The following is a 17,738-nucleotide window of genomic DNA, read 5'->3' as shown; positions in this document are numbered from 1 at the left end:
GTTAAGTTTGTGCATACCACCTGTGACGTCATACGCCATACAAAAAATATCCGTATTGTTCAATTGCCACTAATAAAAAAAGACCTAAAATAGGGAAGAATTAGGACATAACCCCAAAAGTTATGTCAAATCATGGAGCTTGACATTTGAAAAATTATTTTCACATTTTTTGTGTCATCTGTTTGACAATTTGAAATTGGCGCGCGGAGCTTGCCGACCAATGGTACCGTTTATCACCTGTGACGTAGTGACCAACCTGCGCAATATCATACCTTGTATTCTTTGTATCATGGGTTGCACCAGGGTTGCACATTTTGAGCGTTTCCTTGGCGTCGGCTTTTGTAACTGAATTATTTCGTTAATTTTCCAAATGGACCTTTCTTCCAGTAACAGAAGCCCGCCCTTCCCGCCATTTTCAGCAAAGCACTTGTTTGACTTTTGTACTTTTTATATGTATTAATAAAGTGTGTATTAACATAATAAACAAATATTTAAGATTTGTACAAACAAATTTAAGTTCTTAAGTTCCGGTTGATAAGATTTTTTTTTAAATGTGAATTTTGCATATAGGTGCGCTAGGGGCGTTGTTGCCACACAGTTGCCAAATTATTTAATTCAATGAAAATTTTAGTTTTCTTTTTAAATTTTTATGGTCTATAAAATAATTTGGAGCTTATTTTTTATCCATCGTTCAAAAAAGAAAAGATTATCTTTTGTTTAATTTCATTAAATTATTGTTTTAGTTTCAAACTGATTTTAAATATTTTTGTAAATTCATTCAGTCGGTAAATGTCCGTAAATCTGACAACGCCGGGGTTTCCTAAAAGGACAAAGCGGCAAACGCCAAACGACGCCATTTTTCGTTTCACTTCCATTTTAGCTTTTGCATCGTATCGTCTTTTTCGTGGTTTAGCTGTGAATAAGAATTATAAATTTAAAAAGATTATAAGCTATTATTTTTTCGTTATTATCAATTGAGAATAGATTCTCATAATGAGTGATAGAGAGGTAAGAACATATTAGAGAGGTTTTTAATATCCCAACTATTATAAGCGGTATGTCTGAGGAAGCCATGCTTCCTCGGTTTAATGAAATTTGAAGCTTGCATACTTTCTTATAATCATTACATATTTAATCTTGTCGGTAAATACTGAATAATATAAAATAATTTTATTTTTGATGAATGTAAACTATCAATTCATCAATATTTACATTGTTTATTTGTTGCTAGGTAAGAATTAAAACCGACTTTTCCCCGCGACGCGATGATTCGCCCAGAGACCGCAAGGAGAAGAGCTACTCAAGGTAAAATAGCGTATTAAATTCGTATTTTAGTAATTTTACATGTATTTATTTATTATAAATATAGGAGTCCAAGTCGAGGTAGAAAGTCGCATAAGTATGATAGAGACCATCGACGTGATGACCGGGACAGAGACTACAGTTCTAGGCGTGATAGGTAAGTTTAATTATTATGAATTCTTTAAATTGATTGGTTATAGCTGCTTTTTAATGTTACACGTTTGGACTAAAGCGATGTCTGTATTAATTTGATTTTACAATTATTTCATTTTGTTATGCCTGGGTGAATTATACATTTATCATAGTTGATGTTAAATGTAATTAGGGTACAAAATACTTTTGTTTAACAGTTTATATATGAGCCAGTCTCATGTCTCACTGCACAATGTAACTCCATGTTTGAAAACTTTTGAATTTAAGTGTAAAACCACTTGGTATTTCATAATTTTTATATAACATTTTTCCAAATAGATAAATGGTAACCTCTGGTGTTTGGCAAATGTTATAATTTTAAAAAGTTATGAATATACTAAGTAGTTTTACACTTAAATTTAAGATTTTTCAAAAAGTGGAGTTAACTGTGCAGTGAATGGATCATATTATGTATATTTTCTCATTCAAAATTAGGTATTAAAATTAAATTTTTCTACCAAGTAATATTTTTTATTTTAATATTGTTGTGGATAGCGTTTGTTGAACAATTTTTTATAACTATTCATACTTTTCATTAGTTTCCACTGCACTATAAATTATGTACACTGTTTATTTAGTACACAAACTTTTTGTTTTCACTTTCTAAAAGCTTTTAATAGTTTTAACTTGAACCAAATTAAATTTTTTTAAAAAATTTTATTTAATATTAATGTATTGATAAATTCACCCAGTAGTTTTTCAGCTAAATTGACATCATGTCATTTTTGATTCCGATATTAAGCCATCTTGGTTATAAAATCTCAGTTCATACATATTTTCGTGGATCAATAACCCCTAAAGTTTTAAATATGCCACTATAAATGTGCTAAAGTGTTAAATAATTCTGGCGATTAAAAAAAAGTTTACCCCGAGCCGGTATTGAACTCGGTAGGTACTTCTCGCTTTATAGGCAAAACGTTTTCGCGCTGCTCTATGGAGACTTGTTTATATTCAATAATAGAATTTAACGGACTAAATAAAAAAATATATGATCTTCTTGCAATGCGCAGTAGTTAACGAAACAGATGACTCGCACGCTGTTCCAGAGAGCATAGCAAAAAATATGTTAAAGAAACCGCTTTCTTAAAATAATTTCTCGAAAACGGTGTCAGCTCTTAGACTATTATCTTAAATATGCGTTAGATGTATTCGGGGTGCAATTTTTTACTTTAATCGTGGATTTAAATTTAAAAAAAAATCAACTTGTTTGAAAACTAATGATAAATCGAAAGATAACTGTAAAAATTATAAAACCTTTTCCTATAAAGCTATAAAAAATATTCCTATATCAGATATACCCTATTCACAAAGTTACACTTGCTGTTGTAACGTTTAAATATTTTAATAGATCGAAACATAATAATTGTAAAAGATATAACATATGTATAACACATATCCCTAATATCTATTCATTTATTAAAATGTTGGACCGATTTTTGCACTTTGAACATTAAACGGTACTAATTTTATTCTCCGACTTAAGACAGTCATGATTATTTCCAAAAAAAATCCCTTTGATCTAAGCGGCCGATTTTTTTTGGCGGAAAACTTTAGATATTTTTGATTAGCTCGTTTACGAGTTATCGCCGATTTCTTTTTAAATATTTCTCCTTTCTTATGGTCCTGTATTTACTTACGAGCACCAGTCAAGGTAAAAGATAACTGTCAAATGAAGTTGTCATTTCAGAAATTTACCTATTTAGTGCTTTAATTATTATTGAAAACTCATTCCTACATCGGAAATCTTAAAAGATGTATTTATAAATACAAATTAATATGAATTAAAGTAAAATAAAGTAATCAATTACAACGTTAATTATAGTATTATTACAATATTCAATAACTTATTAATTTAGGTACTAAATTAATAAGTTATTGAATAAAATGACAACTTCATTTGACAGTTATCTTTTACCTTGACTGGTGCTCATAAGTAAATACAGGGCCATAAGAACGGAGAAATATTTAAAAAGAAATCGGCGATAACTGGTAAACGGGCTAAGCAAAAATATCTAAAGTTATTCTTTTGAATGTAGGTTTTAATGCTCTTCAATAAACCTAAATAGAATTATTCTCTAAAATAATTAAGGAAGCCAATAATTGACCCCATTAAAACTTACATGGGATTTCCTATGTCCCGCTCGACGATGCAACACTGGAATAGAAAATTGATTAAAATCAAAAAAATCTGATTAAAGTAAAAAAAATGTTTTTTTTAATTTTTAAAAAAAATGATTTTTTTGCACCCTCGATGTATTCACGAAAGCATGTATGATCTAGAATTTAGACCCGAAATAAAATTATAGCTATTATCGTTTTACTATTCGCAATGTTAATAAAAATTTTCGCATATTATATTATGTTCATAATAGAGGATGGAGCACGTTCTTTGTGTAAATAGACTCGACGGTTTTACTAGCAATGTCTAACGTAAATTTTAAGCCCCCGGGACGACATAATATCGGTCGAAGGAAAAACGGTTGCGCACTCGGAGAGTCGAGAACTAAACATGTCTTTTTGTAATTTGACCTTCTAGGTCGCGCAGTAGATCGCGCTCAGACAAACGTCGCAAGTCCTCGAGACATTCGCGCAGCCAATCACGCTCGCCCGGATACGGGCGCTCTCACTCTCACAGTCCTATGTCTAGTCGCAGGCGCCACATGGGCACGCGCGACAATCCCAATCCGAACACCTGTCTAGGCATCTTCGGGCTCAGCGTCTACACCAACGAGGACGAACTGTACCACATTTTCAGCAAGTACGGTCCAGTCGAACGAGTTCAAGTCGTCATCGATGCCAAGGTAGGTTTTCTTGTGTCGTTTACGATATTGGAGCGGTGTTTTTGACCGATACCTCATAAAATTTGATATAGAAATGGATCACATCAAAAACATAGAGTGTAAAAAAGCCAAGTCTCGCAACATAATTCTTCCTCTATAAAAAGTTGTGAGATACACTGTGAGACAATGTTATACCGTATGATCGAAAAAAAACGGCGTCCAGTTGGCTGGGAAATGACGATCGATGATATTTCCCATATAAATTTACATATAAAATGACAGCGATCTTCATTTCCCAGCCAACTGGACGCCGTTTTTTCTCGATCATACGGTAAATTGTTAGTATCAATAATAGTCATCTTTATTTCTGTAATAATTATAATGATTTGGTAATTGCACAGCACCATAATTATAAAAGAATAACTACTATAGTCTGTAAAACGAATAACTTTGAATTTAACAGTTCCCGCGGGCTTTTCTGGTGTTAATTTTATTAGGTTAGCAACTTGCGGCCATGCTGACGCAATGCCGGCTCTAATAGAACAGCCTCGGAGCGAGATTTATGACGTCACGCTAGTTAGATGCCTATTACGGATTAATAAATATGTTGTAGAATACATGGGAAACATAATAATTATTCCTCGTATTTTTGGTTTGTATTTTAAAAATGATATAGTTTACATGAAATATATATAATATACAGTTAATAAATACAATATATATACCTATTTATAGTAATAAATACTTTGGAAGATAAACTATGAACCATACAAATGCAGCAAATGTTTTACAATATGGCTGAAATCGCACTCCATAGTCAATGTAGATAGTTTTTGTGTTAAGAATAATAATTTAAAAAAAATATGTGGTCATCTTTTGACAAGTTTATATTAGTTTATTAATTGCATTAAACATTATAATATATAAATAAATTTTGTGAATGCAAATAATAGTACATCACTATTAATAGATATTGAATGGTTTTTGTTAAATTAGATCGATTTTCAAATCCCAAAATTTAAAATATATTTTACATTTTACCCATTATCTTATGTACCACCTATTCATTATTTGTATATTGTAAAACATTTGCTGCATTTGTATGGTTCATAGTTTATTTGCCAAAGTATTTATCACTATAAATAGGTATATATTATATTGTATTTATTAACTGTATATTATGTATATTTCATGTAAACTATATCATTTTTGAAATACAAACCAAAAATACGAGGAATAATTATGTTTTCCATGTATTCTATACTATATTTATTAATCCGTAGTATCTAACTAGTGTGACGTCATAAATCTCGCTCCGTGGCTGTTCTATTAGAGACGGCATTGGGCTAATATTTAGAAATGTCAAAAGCTGATGACATTTTACTTTTGTCAATTATTACATTTCGTGTTGATTTTTGCAAGAAGTGGAAGACCTGTCACTTGTTTTATTATTTTCCTGTTATATTTCACGAAAGTAAAAAGAGTTACCTATCTGATTCGTTCAGGCACTCAATTTAAAGAATATCAGTAACTTTTTTGATAGAGGGATTTCATATTTGCCATGTTGGTAAAAAATAACGGTCAAAATATTCAACGGTCAAGTTATTCATTTTATAGACTATACTAAGTAAATCTAAACAGTGCCCTTAAAAAAGTTTTTTTTAATTAGAATAGAATATATCGTGCAATTACTAAGTCATTATAATTATTACAGAAGTAAAGATGATTAATATTGATACTAACAATTTATAACAAAATTGTTGAATAGGTGCTTAAAGAGAGACTAAATAAAATAAACCAGCTTGGTTATGTATATGTTAGTATTCGCGAGAATACGCCTGACTCGAGCGCCATCTTACAAAGAAAGGATGAATTACAATGTGAGTGATTGACTTGATCCTTCATTATTTAGTTTATGTGTTAAATGTGTTTTGTTTTATTGTGTTTTTTCGGCTTCTTTACTTTATTTGATTTTTAAACTGCTGATCGTCGAAAAGCGCCATCTCTTGGTAGCGTATTCTCGCGAATACCTATCTCTTACTACCGTGCCCCTATATTAAAAAAACCCGTCCTGAAATTTCAATATTTTAATAATTATACATAATATATAGATATCAGTCATTAAATAGTTGTGACAATGTTCGCAAATTTAGTTTAACAATCTAGTTTAAGAACTTTTGTTAAGCTTAACCTTACTGAGCTTGTTTAAAAACTAACCTTAGTTATTAGGAAAGACGTTTTCTGGAAAAATTGTTTAATATGGCTTGTGAAATGCATTATCCAGTCTTGATTCACTGATATAATATTCACTACATTTATTGACAACAAATCTTGAGACATTTCATCAAAACAATTGTTTATTTTATTTATTTTTTAGAATTTTATTAAATTGAAATAGCATAGTATAATTTTAAGTACATTAAAAAACAACTAGATAGCAAATATATTGAAATTCTTAATATGTATTCTTTATTATAATGCACTTGATTTAATGTATTCATTAATATCCTGACAAGTTTTGATTTTTTATCCTTTGTTATTTTAGGAGGTATTGGTTGAAATTGTTTCCATTATTCGATTAGAAAAATCAAATAATGGAAACGGCTTTATTAATAATCTGTTGAAAACATATTTTTAACTTAATTGCATGTAGGGTGTAATTAATAGTAAAATGCCAAATTATTGATCTTTCCAGACTGGCAGATCTAGAGGATTTGCCTTTGTGTACTTTGAAAAAACAGAGGACGCCAAAGTAGCCAAGGAGGAATGCTGCGGTATGAAAATTAATGATAAAAATATCAGAGTAGATTTTTCGATTACTGAGAGAGCACATACTCCCACTCCAGGCATATACATGGGAAAACCTACTTAGTAAGTTTATACATTTATTTTTCTAACTAAACTAATAGTTATAATAATGGTGTTTTTAATATTGATAGAAGTAGTATTTTGATCATGTGTTGTATTTTTTTTTTCATTTCCAGTATACAAATAATTCTATTTCATGTAATTTTGAGAAATAGTAAGTGTATATTGGAATATATTATTAAAAGTATTTAGGAGTTGTCACTTTGAGCTTTGTGACAACTTAAAGGAAACTTTATACATTTCTACAGTTTTATTATATAGCTCAGAATATAGGTTTGTTCTTGTTTTTTTAGCAAGTACAGTGATAGATACGGCGACAAATACAGAGACAGACGTCGTGACAGAGAGTAAGTACCTACTAAGCATTTTTTTATTTTAAACAGACCAGAACAATCAAACGTGTAAAAAAGGTAGCTGCAAATTCGCATCATATGTCTTGATAGTTATATGAATCCTGCTTATTCTGACTCATGTTGGACGAAGAAAGATTATTGAAATTGCCGCTATCTTTTTATCACGTTTTGTTGTCAATCTGGTCTTCACATTGATTATATTATGATAAATTATTAAGGTGCGTTCACACCGGCTGCGCCGCCCCGCCCAAGTCACTTTTTTAACATATACTTTTGTGCGTGCCAAAAAATGCGCGGCGCGGCGCGGCCGACGTGAACGCACCTTTATACGTATTGTTACATATCACTAATAAACGCTTTCTATATTTCAGTTCCTATTATCGGAGCTCTACCAGATACCGTCGTTCACCTTCTCCTTACTACAGCAGCAAAAGTCGACGAAGATATTCCAGATCGCGAAGCTATTCTCCACGTAAGTTAATTTCCTTCTATTGATTTTGCCAAGTTGAATTTTACTACAATTTAATTACGTTCTTATACACTCAGATGCAAAAAAAACGCAACGGAGAATTTTTTTGGATAAAGTGTTATATTTTTGTTATTTGTAGTTCTATTTTCATTAATTTCTTAGCAAGCTGTATATAATTATACGAACTTAATTCGTAAAATAAGTTTTTTATAAACTTTGGTGTTTCGCATATTATACAGGGTTAATCGTGGGGTTGTTTTTTTACCCTAACTTTAAAACACCCTGTGCAATAATTTCGTGTGTAAATTTTTCTAAAATATAATTTTACGGTTAGAACCATAATATCTGCTGAGTATTTTGTTTTTTGGATCATCTTAATACATGCCTTGGTTAATTTTTAAGAGCAAAATGAACTTGCCACCAACAATTTGCAAATTTTTCAATTATCATTTCTTTTTGAAGTTACTTTTCAATATGACAGGGAGGCTTTGGTGATTATTGTAAACTATATACCACTATAAACTGCCCATCATGTTCGACGTTTGGGAAATGCTTGGCAGGAGGGTTAGAGGTCGCGAAGTAGTACCAGCTTCATTAAATGAACTTCGCTTGGTCATTAAAGAAGAATAGGAAAACATAGCGCAATATGATATATTATGCAGCCTCAATGACAGTATTATGGAGGCTAGAAGGAGGAGGCGAATCGACAATGGGCATATTTGAAATTTCTGTCCCTACTTTAAAGCAAGTTTCTCGGTTTGACACCAGAGGCACTGTAAGCGGGTTAGATTGATCATTTGCATTGTTAGAATACGATTTAACTGTGTTTTTACTAGTTTTCTTTAAAATTTATAGTTATTTTATTGAACTATTAGCAATGTAACAATGAGTGTGATTAAAAAACCCTATATAATAGATCTTGCTTCGTACCTGGCTGTATAAGTGGGACTTTCAGTGGAAAAAAGGCAAATAAAGAACGGGGTGAAAGAAACCCAAGTCTTTTCAAAGGTCCTAATGTAAGTGGTATAACTATTTATTTAAAAAAATATGGATAGATGTTAAGAAAAACATTCAAATTATATACTATCAGTGTACAGATTAATTTTTAATTCAAATTAATAGAGAATATAGCCTAAAATCAACATCTGCGTAACATAACCTAGGAGACCTTGTTATAAAATAAAAATAATTTACCTACTAGCTGGTGGCTAAAATTACCTGTTGATATGTATTAATCACCATTTGAACAGTGCTATTGGAAGTGAATTTACGCCAAAGCAATATAGTATTCTAATATAAAATAATTGACTTACCCGAGATGCTTCATTTAAATTGAAAAAAATGTAGAGTGGTTGAAGGACTTTTGATTGTGTATATAAACCATTTAGAATAGTTTTTATGAATAAGCTCTTTAAATTAATATGTAGGTATATTGTAGCCAGGTATTTATTTAGAATGCATTTTTTTAAATTATAATTCTTTGTGTTCTTGATATAACATGTTCCTGTTATATTTTTTTGGTATAGGTGCTAAATTGTATATTAAATTTATATACTGTATATTTTATTTATTAAATTTAGTGGAATTAGTCAGTTAAAAACAAAAGTTGTAAAGTATTAATATTGCTAAATAAATAAATATATGATGAAATAAGTCAGGGTATATACATATTTACAACTCTTTTAAAATAAATTGAGTTCATTATTTATTCATTAATATTTTATTTACAAAAATTTACCTTTACAATTATTAGGTGACATTGAATATAATACATCTTGAATTTAATTGTCTACGAAACAGTGACAATTTGCAAAATTTTGCTAATGACATTAAAACTTAAATTCAGAAAATCTAAAGAAAAAACACTATTGGACACGGGAAACATTTCAGCTTAATGTACCTATTTTCTGGTTTCAGCTATAAAAAGCTATGAGATAGATAACACTGATCAAAGGGTGCAACAGTAGTGTTCATCTTCACTTTCCATTGAAGTTATTCCTGATAAAATACTTTTAATTTTCGTGATTCAGTTTCTGTCAATTGCGGTAAAACCACTACTAGTTTGTTACGAAAGTTTTTAATGTTTATTAAAATGATATCACACTGAACTGCTTGTAAACATATCAATTTCAAATGTTTTTATGAAAAACTATTAATAAATCACTAACACAATCACACCATAAACTATTTAATTCGCATTTGTCATCAAGAAACAATTACTGTTTACATCAGGTTTACATCAAATCAAAGGTTGAACTGGTGATATTTGTTGCTGGAAATTCTATCTTTTTTGTTCAACAGTTATAGGGAAGATTTATTTTAACAGCTTATATTTTTCTTCGGTCGTGTATGCACTAAAAAGAACCATATAATGAAACAATTTTATAATAACAACTTAGAAAAAGAATATCTAAAACCGGCATCTGATATAACCTAACTTCTAACTTACTTTTCAAACTCAAATTTAAGGTTTTGTATTCACAATTTTAGCCACGCACATTGTTCAATTAGAAAAACACGTTTCTAAAAGCTAAATCTGGTAATAATATGCCCAAATATTAACTGAACTCTATAATTTATAACAAAATAGTAATTCTTGCCATAAGAAGCTGTGTATTTCTCAATCTATCGGATCACATGCGCCCCTAACGGCGATTTTCGAACTTCATTTAGATCTCAAAAACTGGGCCCATAATTTTTGCGTTCGATTCGCCTCCTCCTTCTAGCCTCCATAGACAGTATAAACGGACGTATATAGGCAGTTATAGCTGCCAAGGGAGGCAACACAAAGTATTAGGATATTTTTTACAATTTTTTGTTTGTGTACTTGAGTATTACAGAAAGATGTTTTTTTAAATATCGTTAGTTCTGTTACCGTTATTAATGTTTATTAAAACCCAGGCTGTATTGTTAGTCTTTAACGTCGTTGTTTTTTTTTAATTTAGTATAGAGTATCCAATGCAGGATAACCCTTTGACCAAAAATTTCTCCGTTGCGTTTTTTTTTTGCATCTGAGTGTAGTTATAGAATTTTGAATTGACACAAGATTACTGAAAATTTTATTACGGTACAGTATAATTATATTGAAAAGAAATCGAGATATTTTGACATCTTAATAAGCTTATAGATTTGTTTATCTGCATGGGAAAGAAAAACTACTAACTTATTAATGGTAACATATTTATTTTACGACCATCTGAAAAACAGGAAAATAGGCACAATATACAGGGTGGTCCGAACTGTACTCCGGAAACTTCGGCAGCATATTCTGCAGATAAAAATAAGTAAAAAAGTTCATAAAAATGTATGTACCAAAACGCTTAATTTCGGAGATACATAATATAGAATTGTCATATTTATTTCGATTTTTTCCAAATATTTTCTGAAGTAACGTCAATATTTAGATGAAAATCTAAATGTCTGGTGTCTGGGAGTTTTTTGACATGAGAAATTTAATTTTGATGTCCTAATATTATTCCTACTTGTAGAGGGCGCCACCTACATTTTTTTAAACTTGTTTAAGAGTAGTAACTTTTCGTCCGTACCTTTACTAAATTGAGTAAGTATTCTGAGTGAAAAAATATACATTTCCATGACTTTTTAAAAGTAAAGTAAAGATAGCGTCTCCTTTTTGCTGCCGGGGCTAATCTGGACGGGGCTTACTTTGTTTACGCGGAATCCGAACCGCGGTCCTCGGCCATATCACGGTCAATGGCCTACCGACTTGGCAAGCGTCTAAACTCTTACTCACGAGATATCCGATCTCATCCGGCCTCGAACCGGCGTGAATGAGCAGCGTGTGTCAATAGATTTTACACTTTTGCCTTTATTGGACAACAGCACAATACAGTATAAAACAACCGAACCGGTCACCCGTCCATCCACTGGTATCGCCTTACGTCGCTTAACTTCGGTGTTCTAATGGGAACCGGTGTTTCGACGTAGCTGGGCCGTTGCCCCATGACTTTAAATAAAAAATGTCTCTTGGTAAAAATCGCTAAGAGTAACCGTTCTCAAGATATTTAGAATGGAAATAGTTAGTCAATACTAGTAGTGGGAACTATCGAAACATTCGATAGTTGCAATTCATTCGAATAATTCGATAGTTAGTAAGAAAACATTCTTTGAAAACTATTCGAATAAAAATTATCGAATAGATCCGTCATCTGCCTTGAAATATTGTATTCGAGTAATTCGGCAGCAAAAACCATTCATTTATAAAATTCATTCATTTATGAAATTCATTTATTCGTCAAGATCGATTAAATAAAATATTAACTGAATTTTAGTTGTCGAGGACGTAGGTAGACGTAGGTTTCGGCAATGCTATGAAAGAAGGCGGCATCTTTGATTTTTTGCGGAGTCAGATATAGATAAGGACACATTATTTTTTTATTGAGGTGCTAGTATTTACACAGAAAATACATTATGATGGGCGCTGTTGCCATATTTTGGTATTAGTTGATATTAGCAAAGAATATTATTGTTTGGCTTTAGTTAGTTAGGGATAGTATGTCTATATATTCTGCATTTTTTTTATTAATATTCTGTTGTTACACTGCAATAATACTTGTTATTTTGGATGTAGGAAAATTATTTTTAATGTTTTTAAGCAAAGACTGGTTTAATAAATAATAATAACAGGAATAATTCGTTATACCCATTAACAACAAAATTTAAAATCATTTAATATAAATATTTTTTTAAGCAGTAGCAAAATATAAACAACAAATTAGATGTCAAAATTATTTATATTAGATCCTATTTAAAAATAATATAGTCTCTAAATTTTTTGTGTGTGGCAACGTTGGTTTATTAAATAATAATTACAGAACTAATTTGTTATATTAACAACAAATTTTAAAATCATGAAATATAAACATTTATTAATTTTCTAAGCATGCAGTGTAATGGAAGGAAAATATAAATAAAATATTCGAAATCAAAATTATTTATATTAGGTGCTTTATATTACTATTTAAAAATTATATTTACTTTTACTGGCATTTACTTTAAAAAATAAATGAAATATTTCTTCGCAAAAAACTACATGTAAAAGAATTAGCATAAAGAATTAGCCAAATTAAATTGGCACGTGTAAAACTTTCATTTTAATTTTCTCACCCCGTAGTTTGAGTTCGATAACCCCATTTACTTAACCACATTACTTAAATATGATTATTAAGTTCAACTAATTCATATTATTAAAACATCTAAAATACAAATATGTATTTTTAAAATTAATTGTAAGTTCATCTCATCTCTCTTAAAAATTGCTACTTCTCAAAATTTCCCATTAAAAAATAGACTATATACCATATAAAATTAAATAATTGAAAGATCGGACTACGGAAAACCACACAATTTTTTTTTCATTTATTTTAACTATTTTAATAAACGCAAAAATAGCACAGTATTTATACAGCGAAGTTATAAAAATTTGGAAGAACTAATAATGCACTGACGCATACAAAAATCAAACGAATACTAAATTTCATTTATCGAAAGCATTCGATAGTCGTGGCTCAACGATAACCATTTAGTCGCACGGCGAGGTTGTCACATATGCTTTAGTATACAAATGAATGAATGATTCTATTCGAATAAAACCATTCGATAGTTGAAATCATTCATTCATTAACCATTCGATAGTCTAATTCATTCGATAGTTCCCATCGCTAGTCAATACACGTCATGTTTGACAAAAAAGAATAAACACGTTGAGTACATAGATATTTGACTGAAATAATAAATTCGCGAAATTTTTATTTTTTAAATTAGCCATAAATTTTTCTGCGAAGAAAAAACAGTTTCTTTTGATCTTTTGGCACAAAAACATTTCAAATTTATGATTTCAGTTCAATAATTATTTAGTGAACTAGTTTAATTTGTGTCATTGGTAACAGGTATTGATAATTTCGATTCCAAATATCTCGAGAACCATTACTCGTAGCGATTTTTCCAAAGAGGCCTTTTTTTCGTTAAAAAACATCGTAAATGTATATTTTTTACTCAGTAGTTTTATACAGGTACAAAGTTATTACTCTTCAAACCAGTTAAAAATATGTAGGTGGCGCCCTCTACAAGTAGGAGTCATTTTGACATCAAAATCAAATTTCTCATGTCAAAAAACCCCCAGATACCAATTTTCATCCAAATATTTACGTTATTTCATAAATTATTTGGAAAACATCGGAATAAAAATGAAACTTCTACACCCTGTATCTCCGAAATAATAATAATAATAATAATAAATAATAAAAATGTTTATTCAAAATAATCAATTACAAAGTATATAACACTTCATATCCAATAGAAGATAAACATAGAATCCTCTTAAGGTAAATCCTTGTCTGAGGTTTCATTACTACAATAATAAGTACAAAGTTATTATATCCATAATTCTAAAATAATATCTAAAAGTATAAAATTAATTATTTCACATCCACACTAACTAAGTATACATTTATACGAACTTTTTTACTTAATTTTTATCTGAAGAATATGCTGCTGAAGTTTCCGGAATACAGTTTGGGCCACCCTGTATATTATTACTAAGCTCTAAGCTACAATCACCCCATGAGTTTTGTTATGATAGCAACATTCAAATAGAAATAAACTTTTTAAGAGCTCTCACTTAATTTTTTTTTTAATTAGTGACAGAAAACAAACATCTTGTTAGTCACACTTTTACTGAAACAAATACAGATCAGTGATATACACCGTCTAATTCTATGCACAGAATATGGTATCTTCAGTGTTATTCGCCAACTGCTGAGATCAGTTTAGTTTTAAATCCTCAACGTCCAATTTGTGCCAAAGCTCTAAAAAACCTTTGATGTTGGCGGCGCGCTCTATAAACTCTATATTTTTCTCGATTTCTTTTTGATGGTGCAATAACTGCTGTTTATCTGTCTAATTTTTGTATAGCAAAAAATCGTTGCTCATTCGCGCTCACATTTGGACAGAAAAAAAGCAGAGCTTAGCAAAATAATTTGGTTGGGATGTTTCTCTTTCGGCAATTATTTTAATTTTCGTATATTTGAGAGCATAAAGTCAATCAAACCAAAAACTTGAATTGTTCGTAAGGGAGGGAAAATTGTTGCCTTTCTAGGAGTTATTTTTGAACCTATTGTAATATAGATATTTCATTTTATATTATCAGTGGTTCGCTATCTTTTCATAACAATTTTGTATTGACGATCTATTATCCTTTATTTTAATTTATTTTCATTTGATATGAATTTCAGGTCGTTAATAGCTTTGGAGCTGGTCAGTGATTTTGGATGCTTCAAGGCTCAGTAACTTGAGCCATACCTGCATTAAAATTTTATTTTACTTAGAAATATATACATTAGTTTGGGTTTAATTTTTTTTCAAAATTCACTCGAAAGCGTCGTTATAAATGATTGACTTCAGGCACAGATTGCTCTTTTTGAATGTCCACCAAATATTTCCAAGAGTTGATGCTAATATTACATTTCATATATGATTTTTAAGATTACCAGAATCTTACAATTTTGAATATTACAACTTCCATATATTTATTGTAGGAAAACGTTTCGCGTAGATATTTCCTCTAGTGATGTATTAAATGTAACTTTAGCAGCTCTTGCAGTTTAATCTAGACTTAGTTGTTTTACATTTTGTCCGCTCTTATAAATGTGAAATAGATTTTAAGATTATAAATAAAATAATCAATTTTGACTAATCTCGCTTTTCTGTGTTTTTAAAAAGGGTTGAGAACAGGAACTTTTGGATGAAATTGAAGTTTATTGAGAAATGAATGAAAATAAAAATATCAAACGTTGCGAAGCATTATCGCTACTATGAAAAAAATTGAATGAATGAAAACAAGAAACTGTATTGAAACAAGAGTTTCCATTTGAAGAATGAAATCTATCTCGGTCGAAAAAAATATTTCTATGAAAAAACAAGTTTGTTTATGGCTGCAAAATATCTTCGTTATCTTCTGTCAGTCACCTACTCCATGTCCAACATCATGCCCATTGAAACTTCCTGTCCACAATCCTTGCCTATTGAAAATATTTCTTTAGGCTTTCCCTTCATTGCAAATAAACTTCTTTTTCAATCTATAAATTTAACTATGTTTATGTTTTACTATTTGGTGAGTATAAGAACAAGTAAGAATCACATTGTAACTTATTAAATTAGGTTGAAATATATGTAACTTATGAAATGTATCATTTGTTGTTCTTTTATTTATTATCCCATATGCTGTATAACAATGCCATGAAAATACTGCTTTAAGGAAAAAGGAAGCTGTGAGAAAAAAATGCAATAAGTCAATTTTAAAAAGACTTGAGTCTCAAGTCTTAAGTCATTTCTAAAATCAAAATGATTTAAGTTTTAAGTCAAATTCAACATAAGGTTCAAATGATTTAAGTGTTTGACTTTAAGTCGTTTTATTTTAATTAAAGTCATGTTTGTAAAGACTTAAATCATGATGATCTGATTGATCTGCAAGTTAAATCAATAAAATGACTCGAAGAAAGTCAATAAAATGACTGAAAAGATGAGACTAAAATGGTTATTTTTCAGAACAACTAAAACCACAAAAATATGTTTTTTTTTTATAAAATTTAACCGATTTTGTAGTACTTTTGACAGCCTATACGTAAAAAATAAAAACTTTTTATTTTATTAAAAAATTAAATGAATAAAATGCAATTTTATTTTTATGAATACCAAATTTACTGTTTTTACAGATATTTTAGAAATCCATAACAAACAAAAACCAGTAATAATGTTATACCGTATGATCGAAAAAAAAACGGCGTCAGCGATGGCTATGAAATGAAGATCGCTTGAAATGGCTAAGAAATGAAGATTTTATATGGGAAATGTCATTGATTGTCATTTCCCAGCAAACTGGATGCCGTTTTCTTTTGATCATACGGTATGTGGATTTGGATAATCAATGACTAAAGAATACAAGGACAAATAACACCCGAGACCAAACTGTTACGAAGCAGTGCCGTGGCACATATTTTTCTTAACATAGTCGATTGAAGCCATGTTTATATTTATGATAAATGTTTTGACTACGCCTATGGCGTATGCGGTGGTGTCATACTAATTAATTACGAAAAAAACTTATTAAAATGTTAACAAAAGGTGCAAAATTAGTATCGACGTATAGCACATATCAAGTCCATATAGTATCAGAAAAATAATTATAGAATTCAATAAAAAAACGCTAAAAAGGTGGAGTGGACTGTTTATTTCTCTATGAAACGTAACTACTGGCTCTTTCTTATCATTGCGCACAAATTACGCTGAACAGCTGAAAGCTGAACAAATTACGCTTGTAATAAAGTTTATACAAAGTTCACTACATACAACAAAGTATTAAAAATCTCTAAAATTGTCGCTGATGACTCATTGGTTACTTCGAAATAAATGGCGTCTAAAGCTCACAAATTCTGTTGCAGTTCGTATATGGGCGTTACACGTCCTTATATTCTTTAGTCATTAATATAACTATTAGTTATATAAACATAATTTGAGTTTTATAAATTAAATATATACAGATAATATTGTTGGCTTTGATGATAGCTTACTTCGGGTTTTTCATATTACCGATTCTGAACCGTCCTAAAACTTATATAGGTACACGCGCAGAAGAAAATAAGCGGCAATCTTTTCATTTGGGTATGGGCTGTAGAGTTCTAGGACGGTTCAGAATCGGTAATAAGAAAAACCCGAAGTAAGCCGATGACTATTTTAACCTTAAATCAATCTAGCATAAGA

At 30.2% G+C, this 17,738-nt stretch overlaps 1 protein-coding gene across 3 annotated transcripts; it reads left to right on the top strand.

Moving 5' to 3' along the window:
• The first annotated feature begins 847 nt into the window (after nt 1-847).
• LOC115885585 (transformer-2 protein homolog beta) lies at nt 848-16,168 on the top strand. Of its 3 annotated transcripts, none has more exons than XM_030904539.1 (8): nt 848-1,008; nt 1,232-1,305; nt 1,370-1,459; nt 4,142-4,295; nt 6,970-7,145; nt 7,436-7,489; nt 7,867-7,967; nt 15,702-16,168. In XM_030904539.1, the coding sequence occupies exons 1-8, from the start codon at nt 994-996 to the stop codon at nt 15,725-15,727; spliced, it is 690 nt and encodes a 229-aa protein (XP_030760399.1). In that variant the 5' UTR covers nt 848-993; the 3' UTR covers nt 15,728-16,168. The 3 variants fall into 3 exon arrangements, with proteins under 3 accessions (XP_030760399.1, XP_030760396.1, XP_030760398.1); XM_030904536.1 differs by having other exon boundaries at nt 849-1,008; nt 4,031-4,295; XM_030904538.1 differs by having other exon boundaries at nt 849-1,008; nt 4,031-4,295; nt 15,215-16,168.
• The last annotated feature ends 1,570 nt before the right edge of the window (nt 16,169-17,738 follow it).

This window comes from Sitophilus oryzae, unplaced genomic scaffold (assembly GCF_002938485.1).
Source record: "Sitophilus oryzae breed Bouriz unplaced genomic scaffold, Soryzae_2.0 scaffold_402_pilon_pilon, whole genome shotgun sequence".
Lineage (NCBI taxonomy): Eukaryota > Metazoa > Arthropoda > Insecta > Coleoptera > Curculionidae > Sitophilus > Sitophilus oryzae.
The sequence above is the reverse complement of the archived record's forward strand: the minus strand, read 5'-3'. Positions and strand labels throughout refer to the sequence as shown.

Excerpts from the sequence above, each read along its gene's own strand:
- LOC115885585 (XM_030904536.1), top strand. Across the intron at positions 4,296-6,969 it reads AAGTCGTCATCGATGCCAAG|ACTGGCAGATCTAGAGGATT; the intron begins GTAGGTTTTCTT and ends TGATCTTTCCAG. Across the intron at positions 7,146-7,435 it reads TACATGGGAAAACCTACTTA|CAAGTACAGTGATAGATACG; the intron begins GTAAGTTTATAC and ends TTGTTTTTTTAG.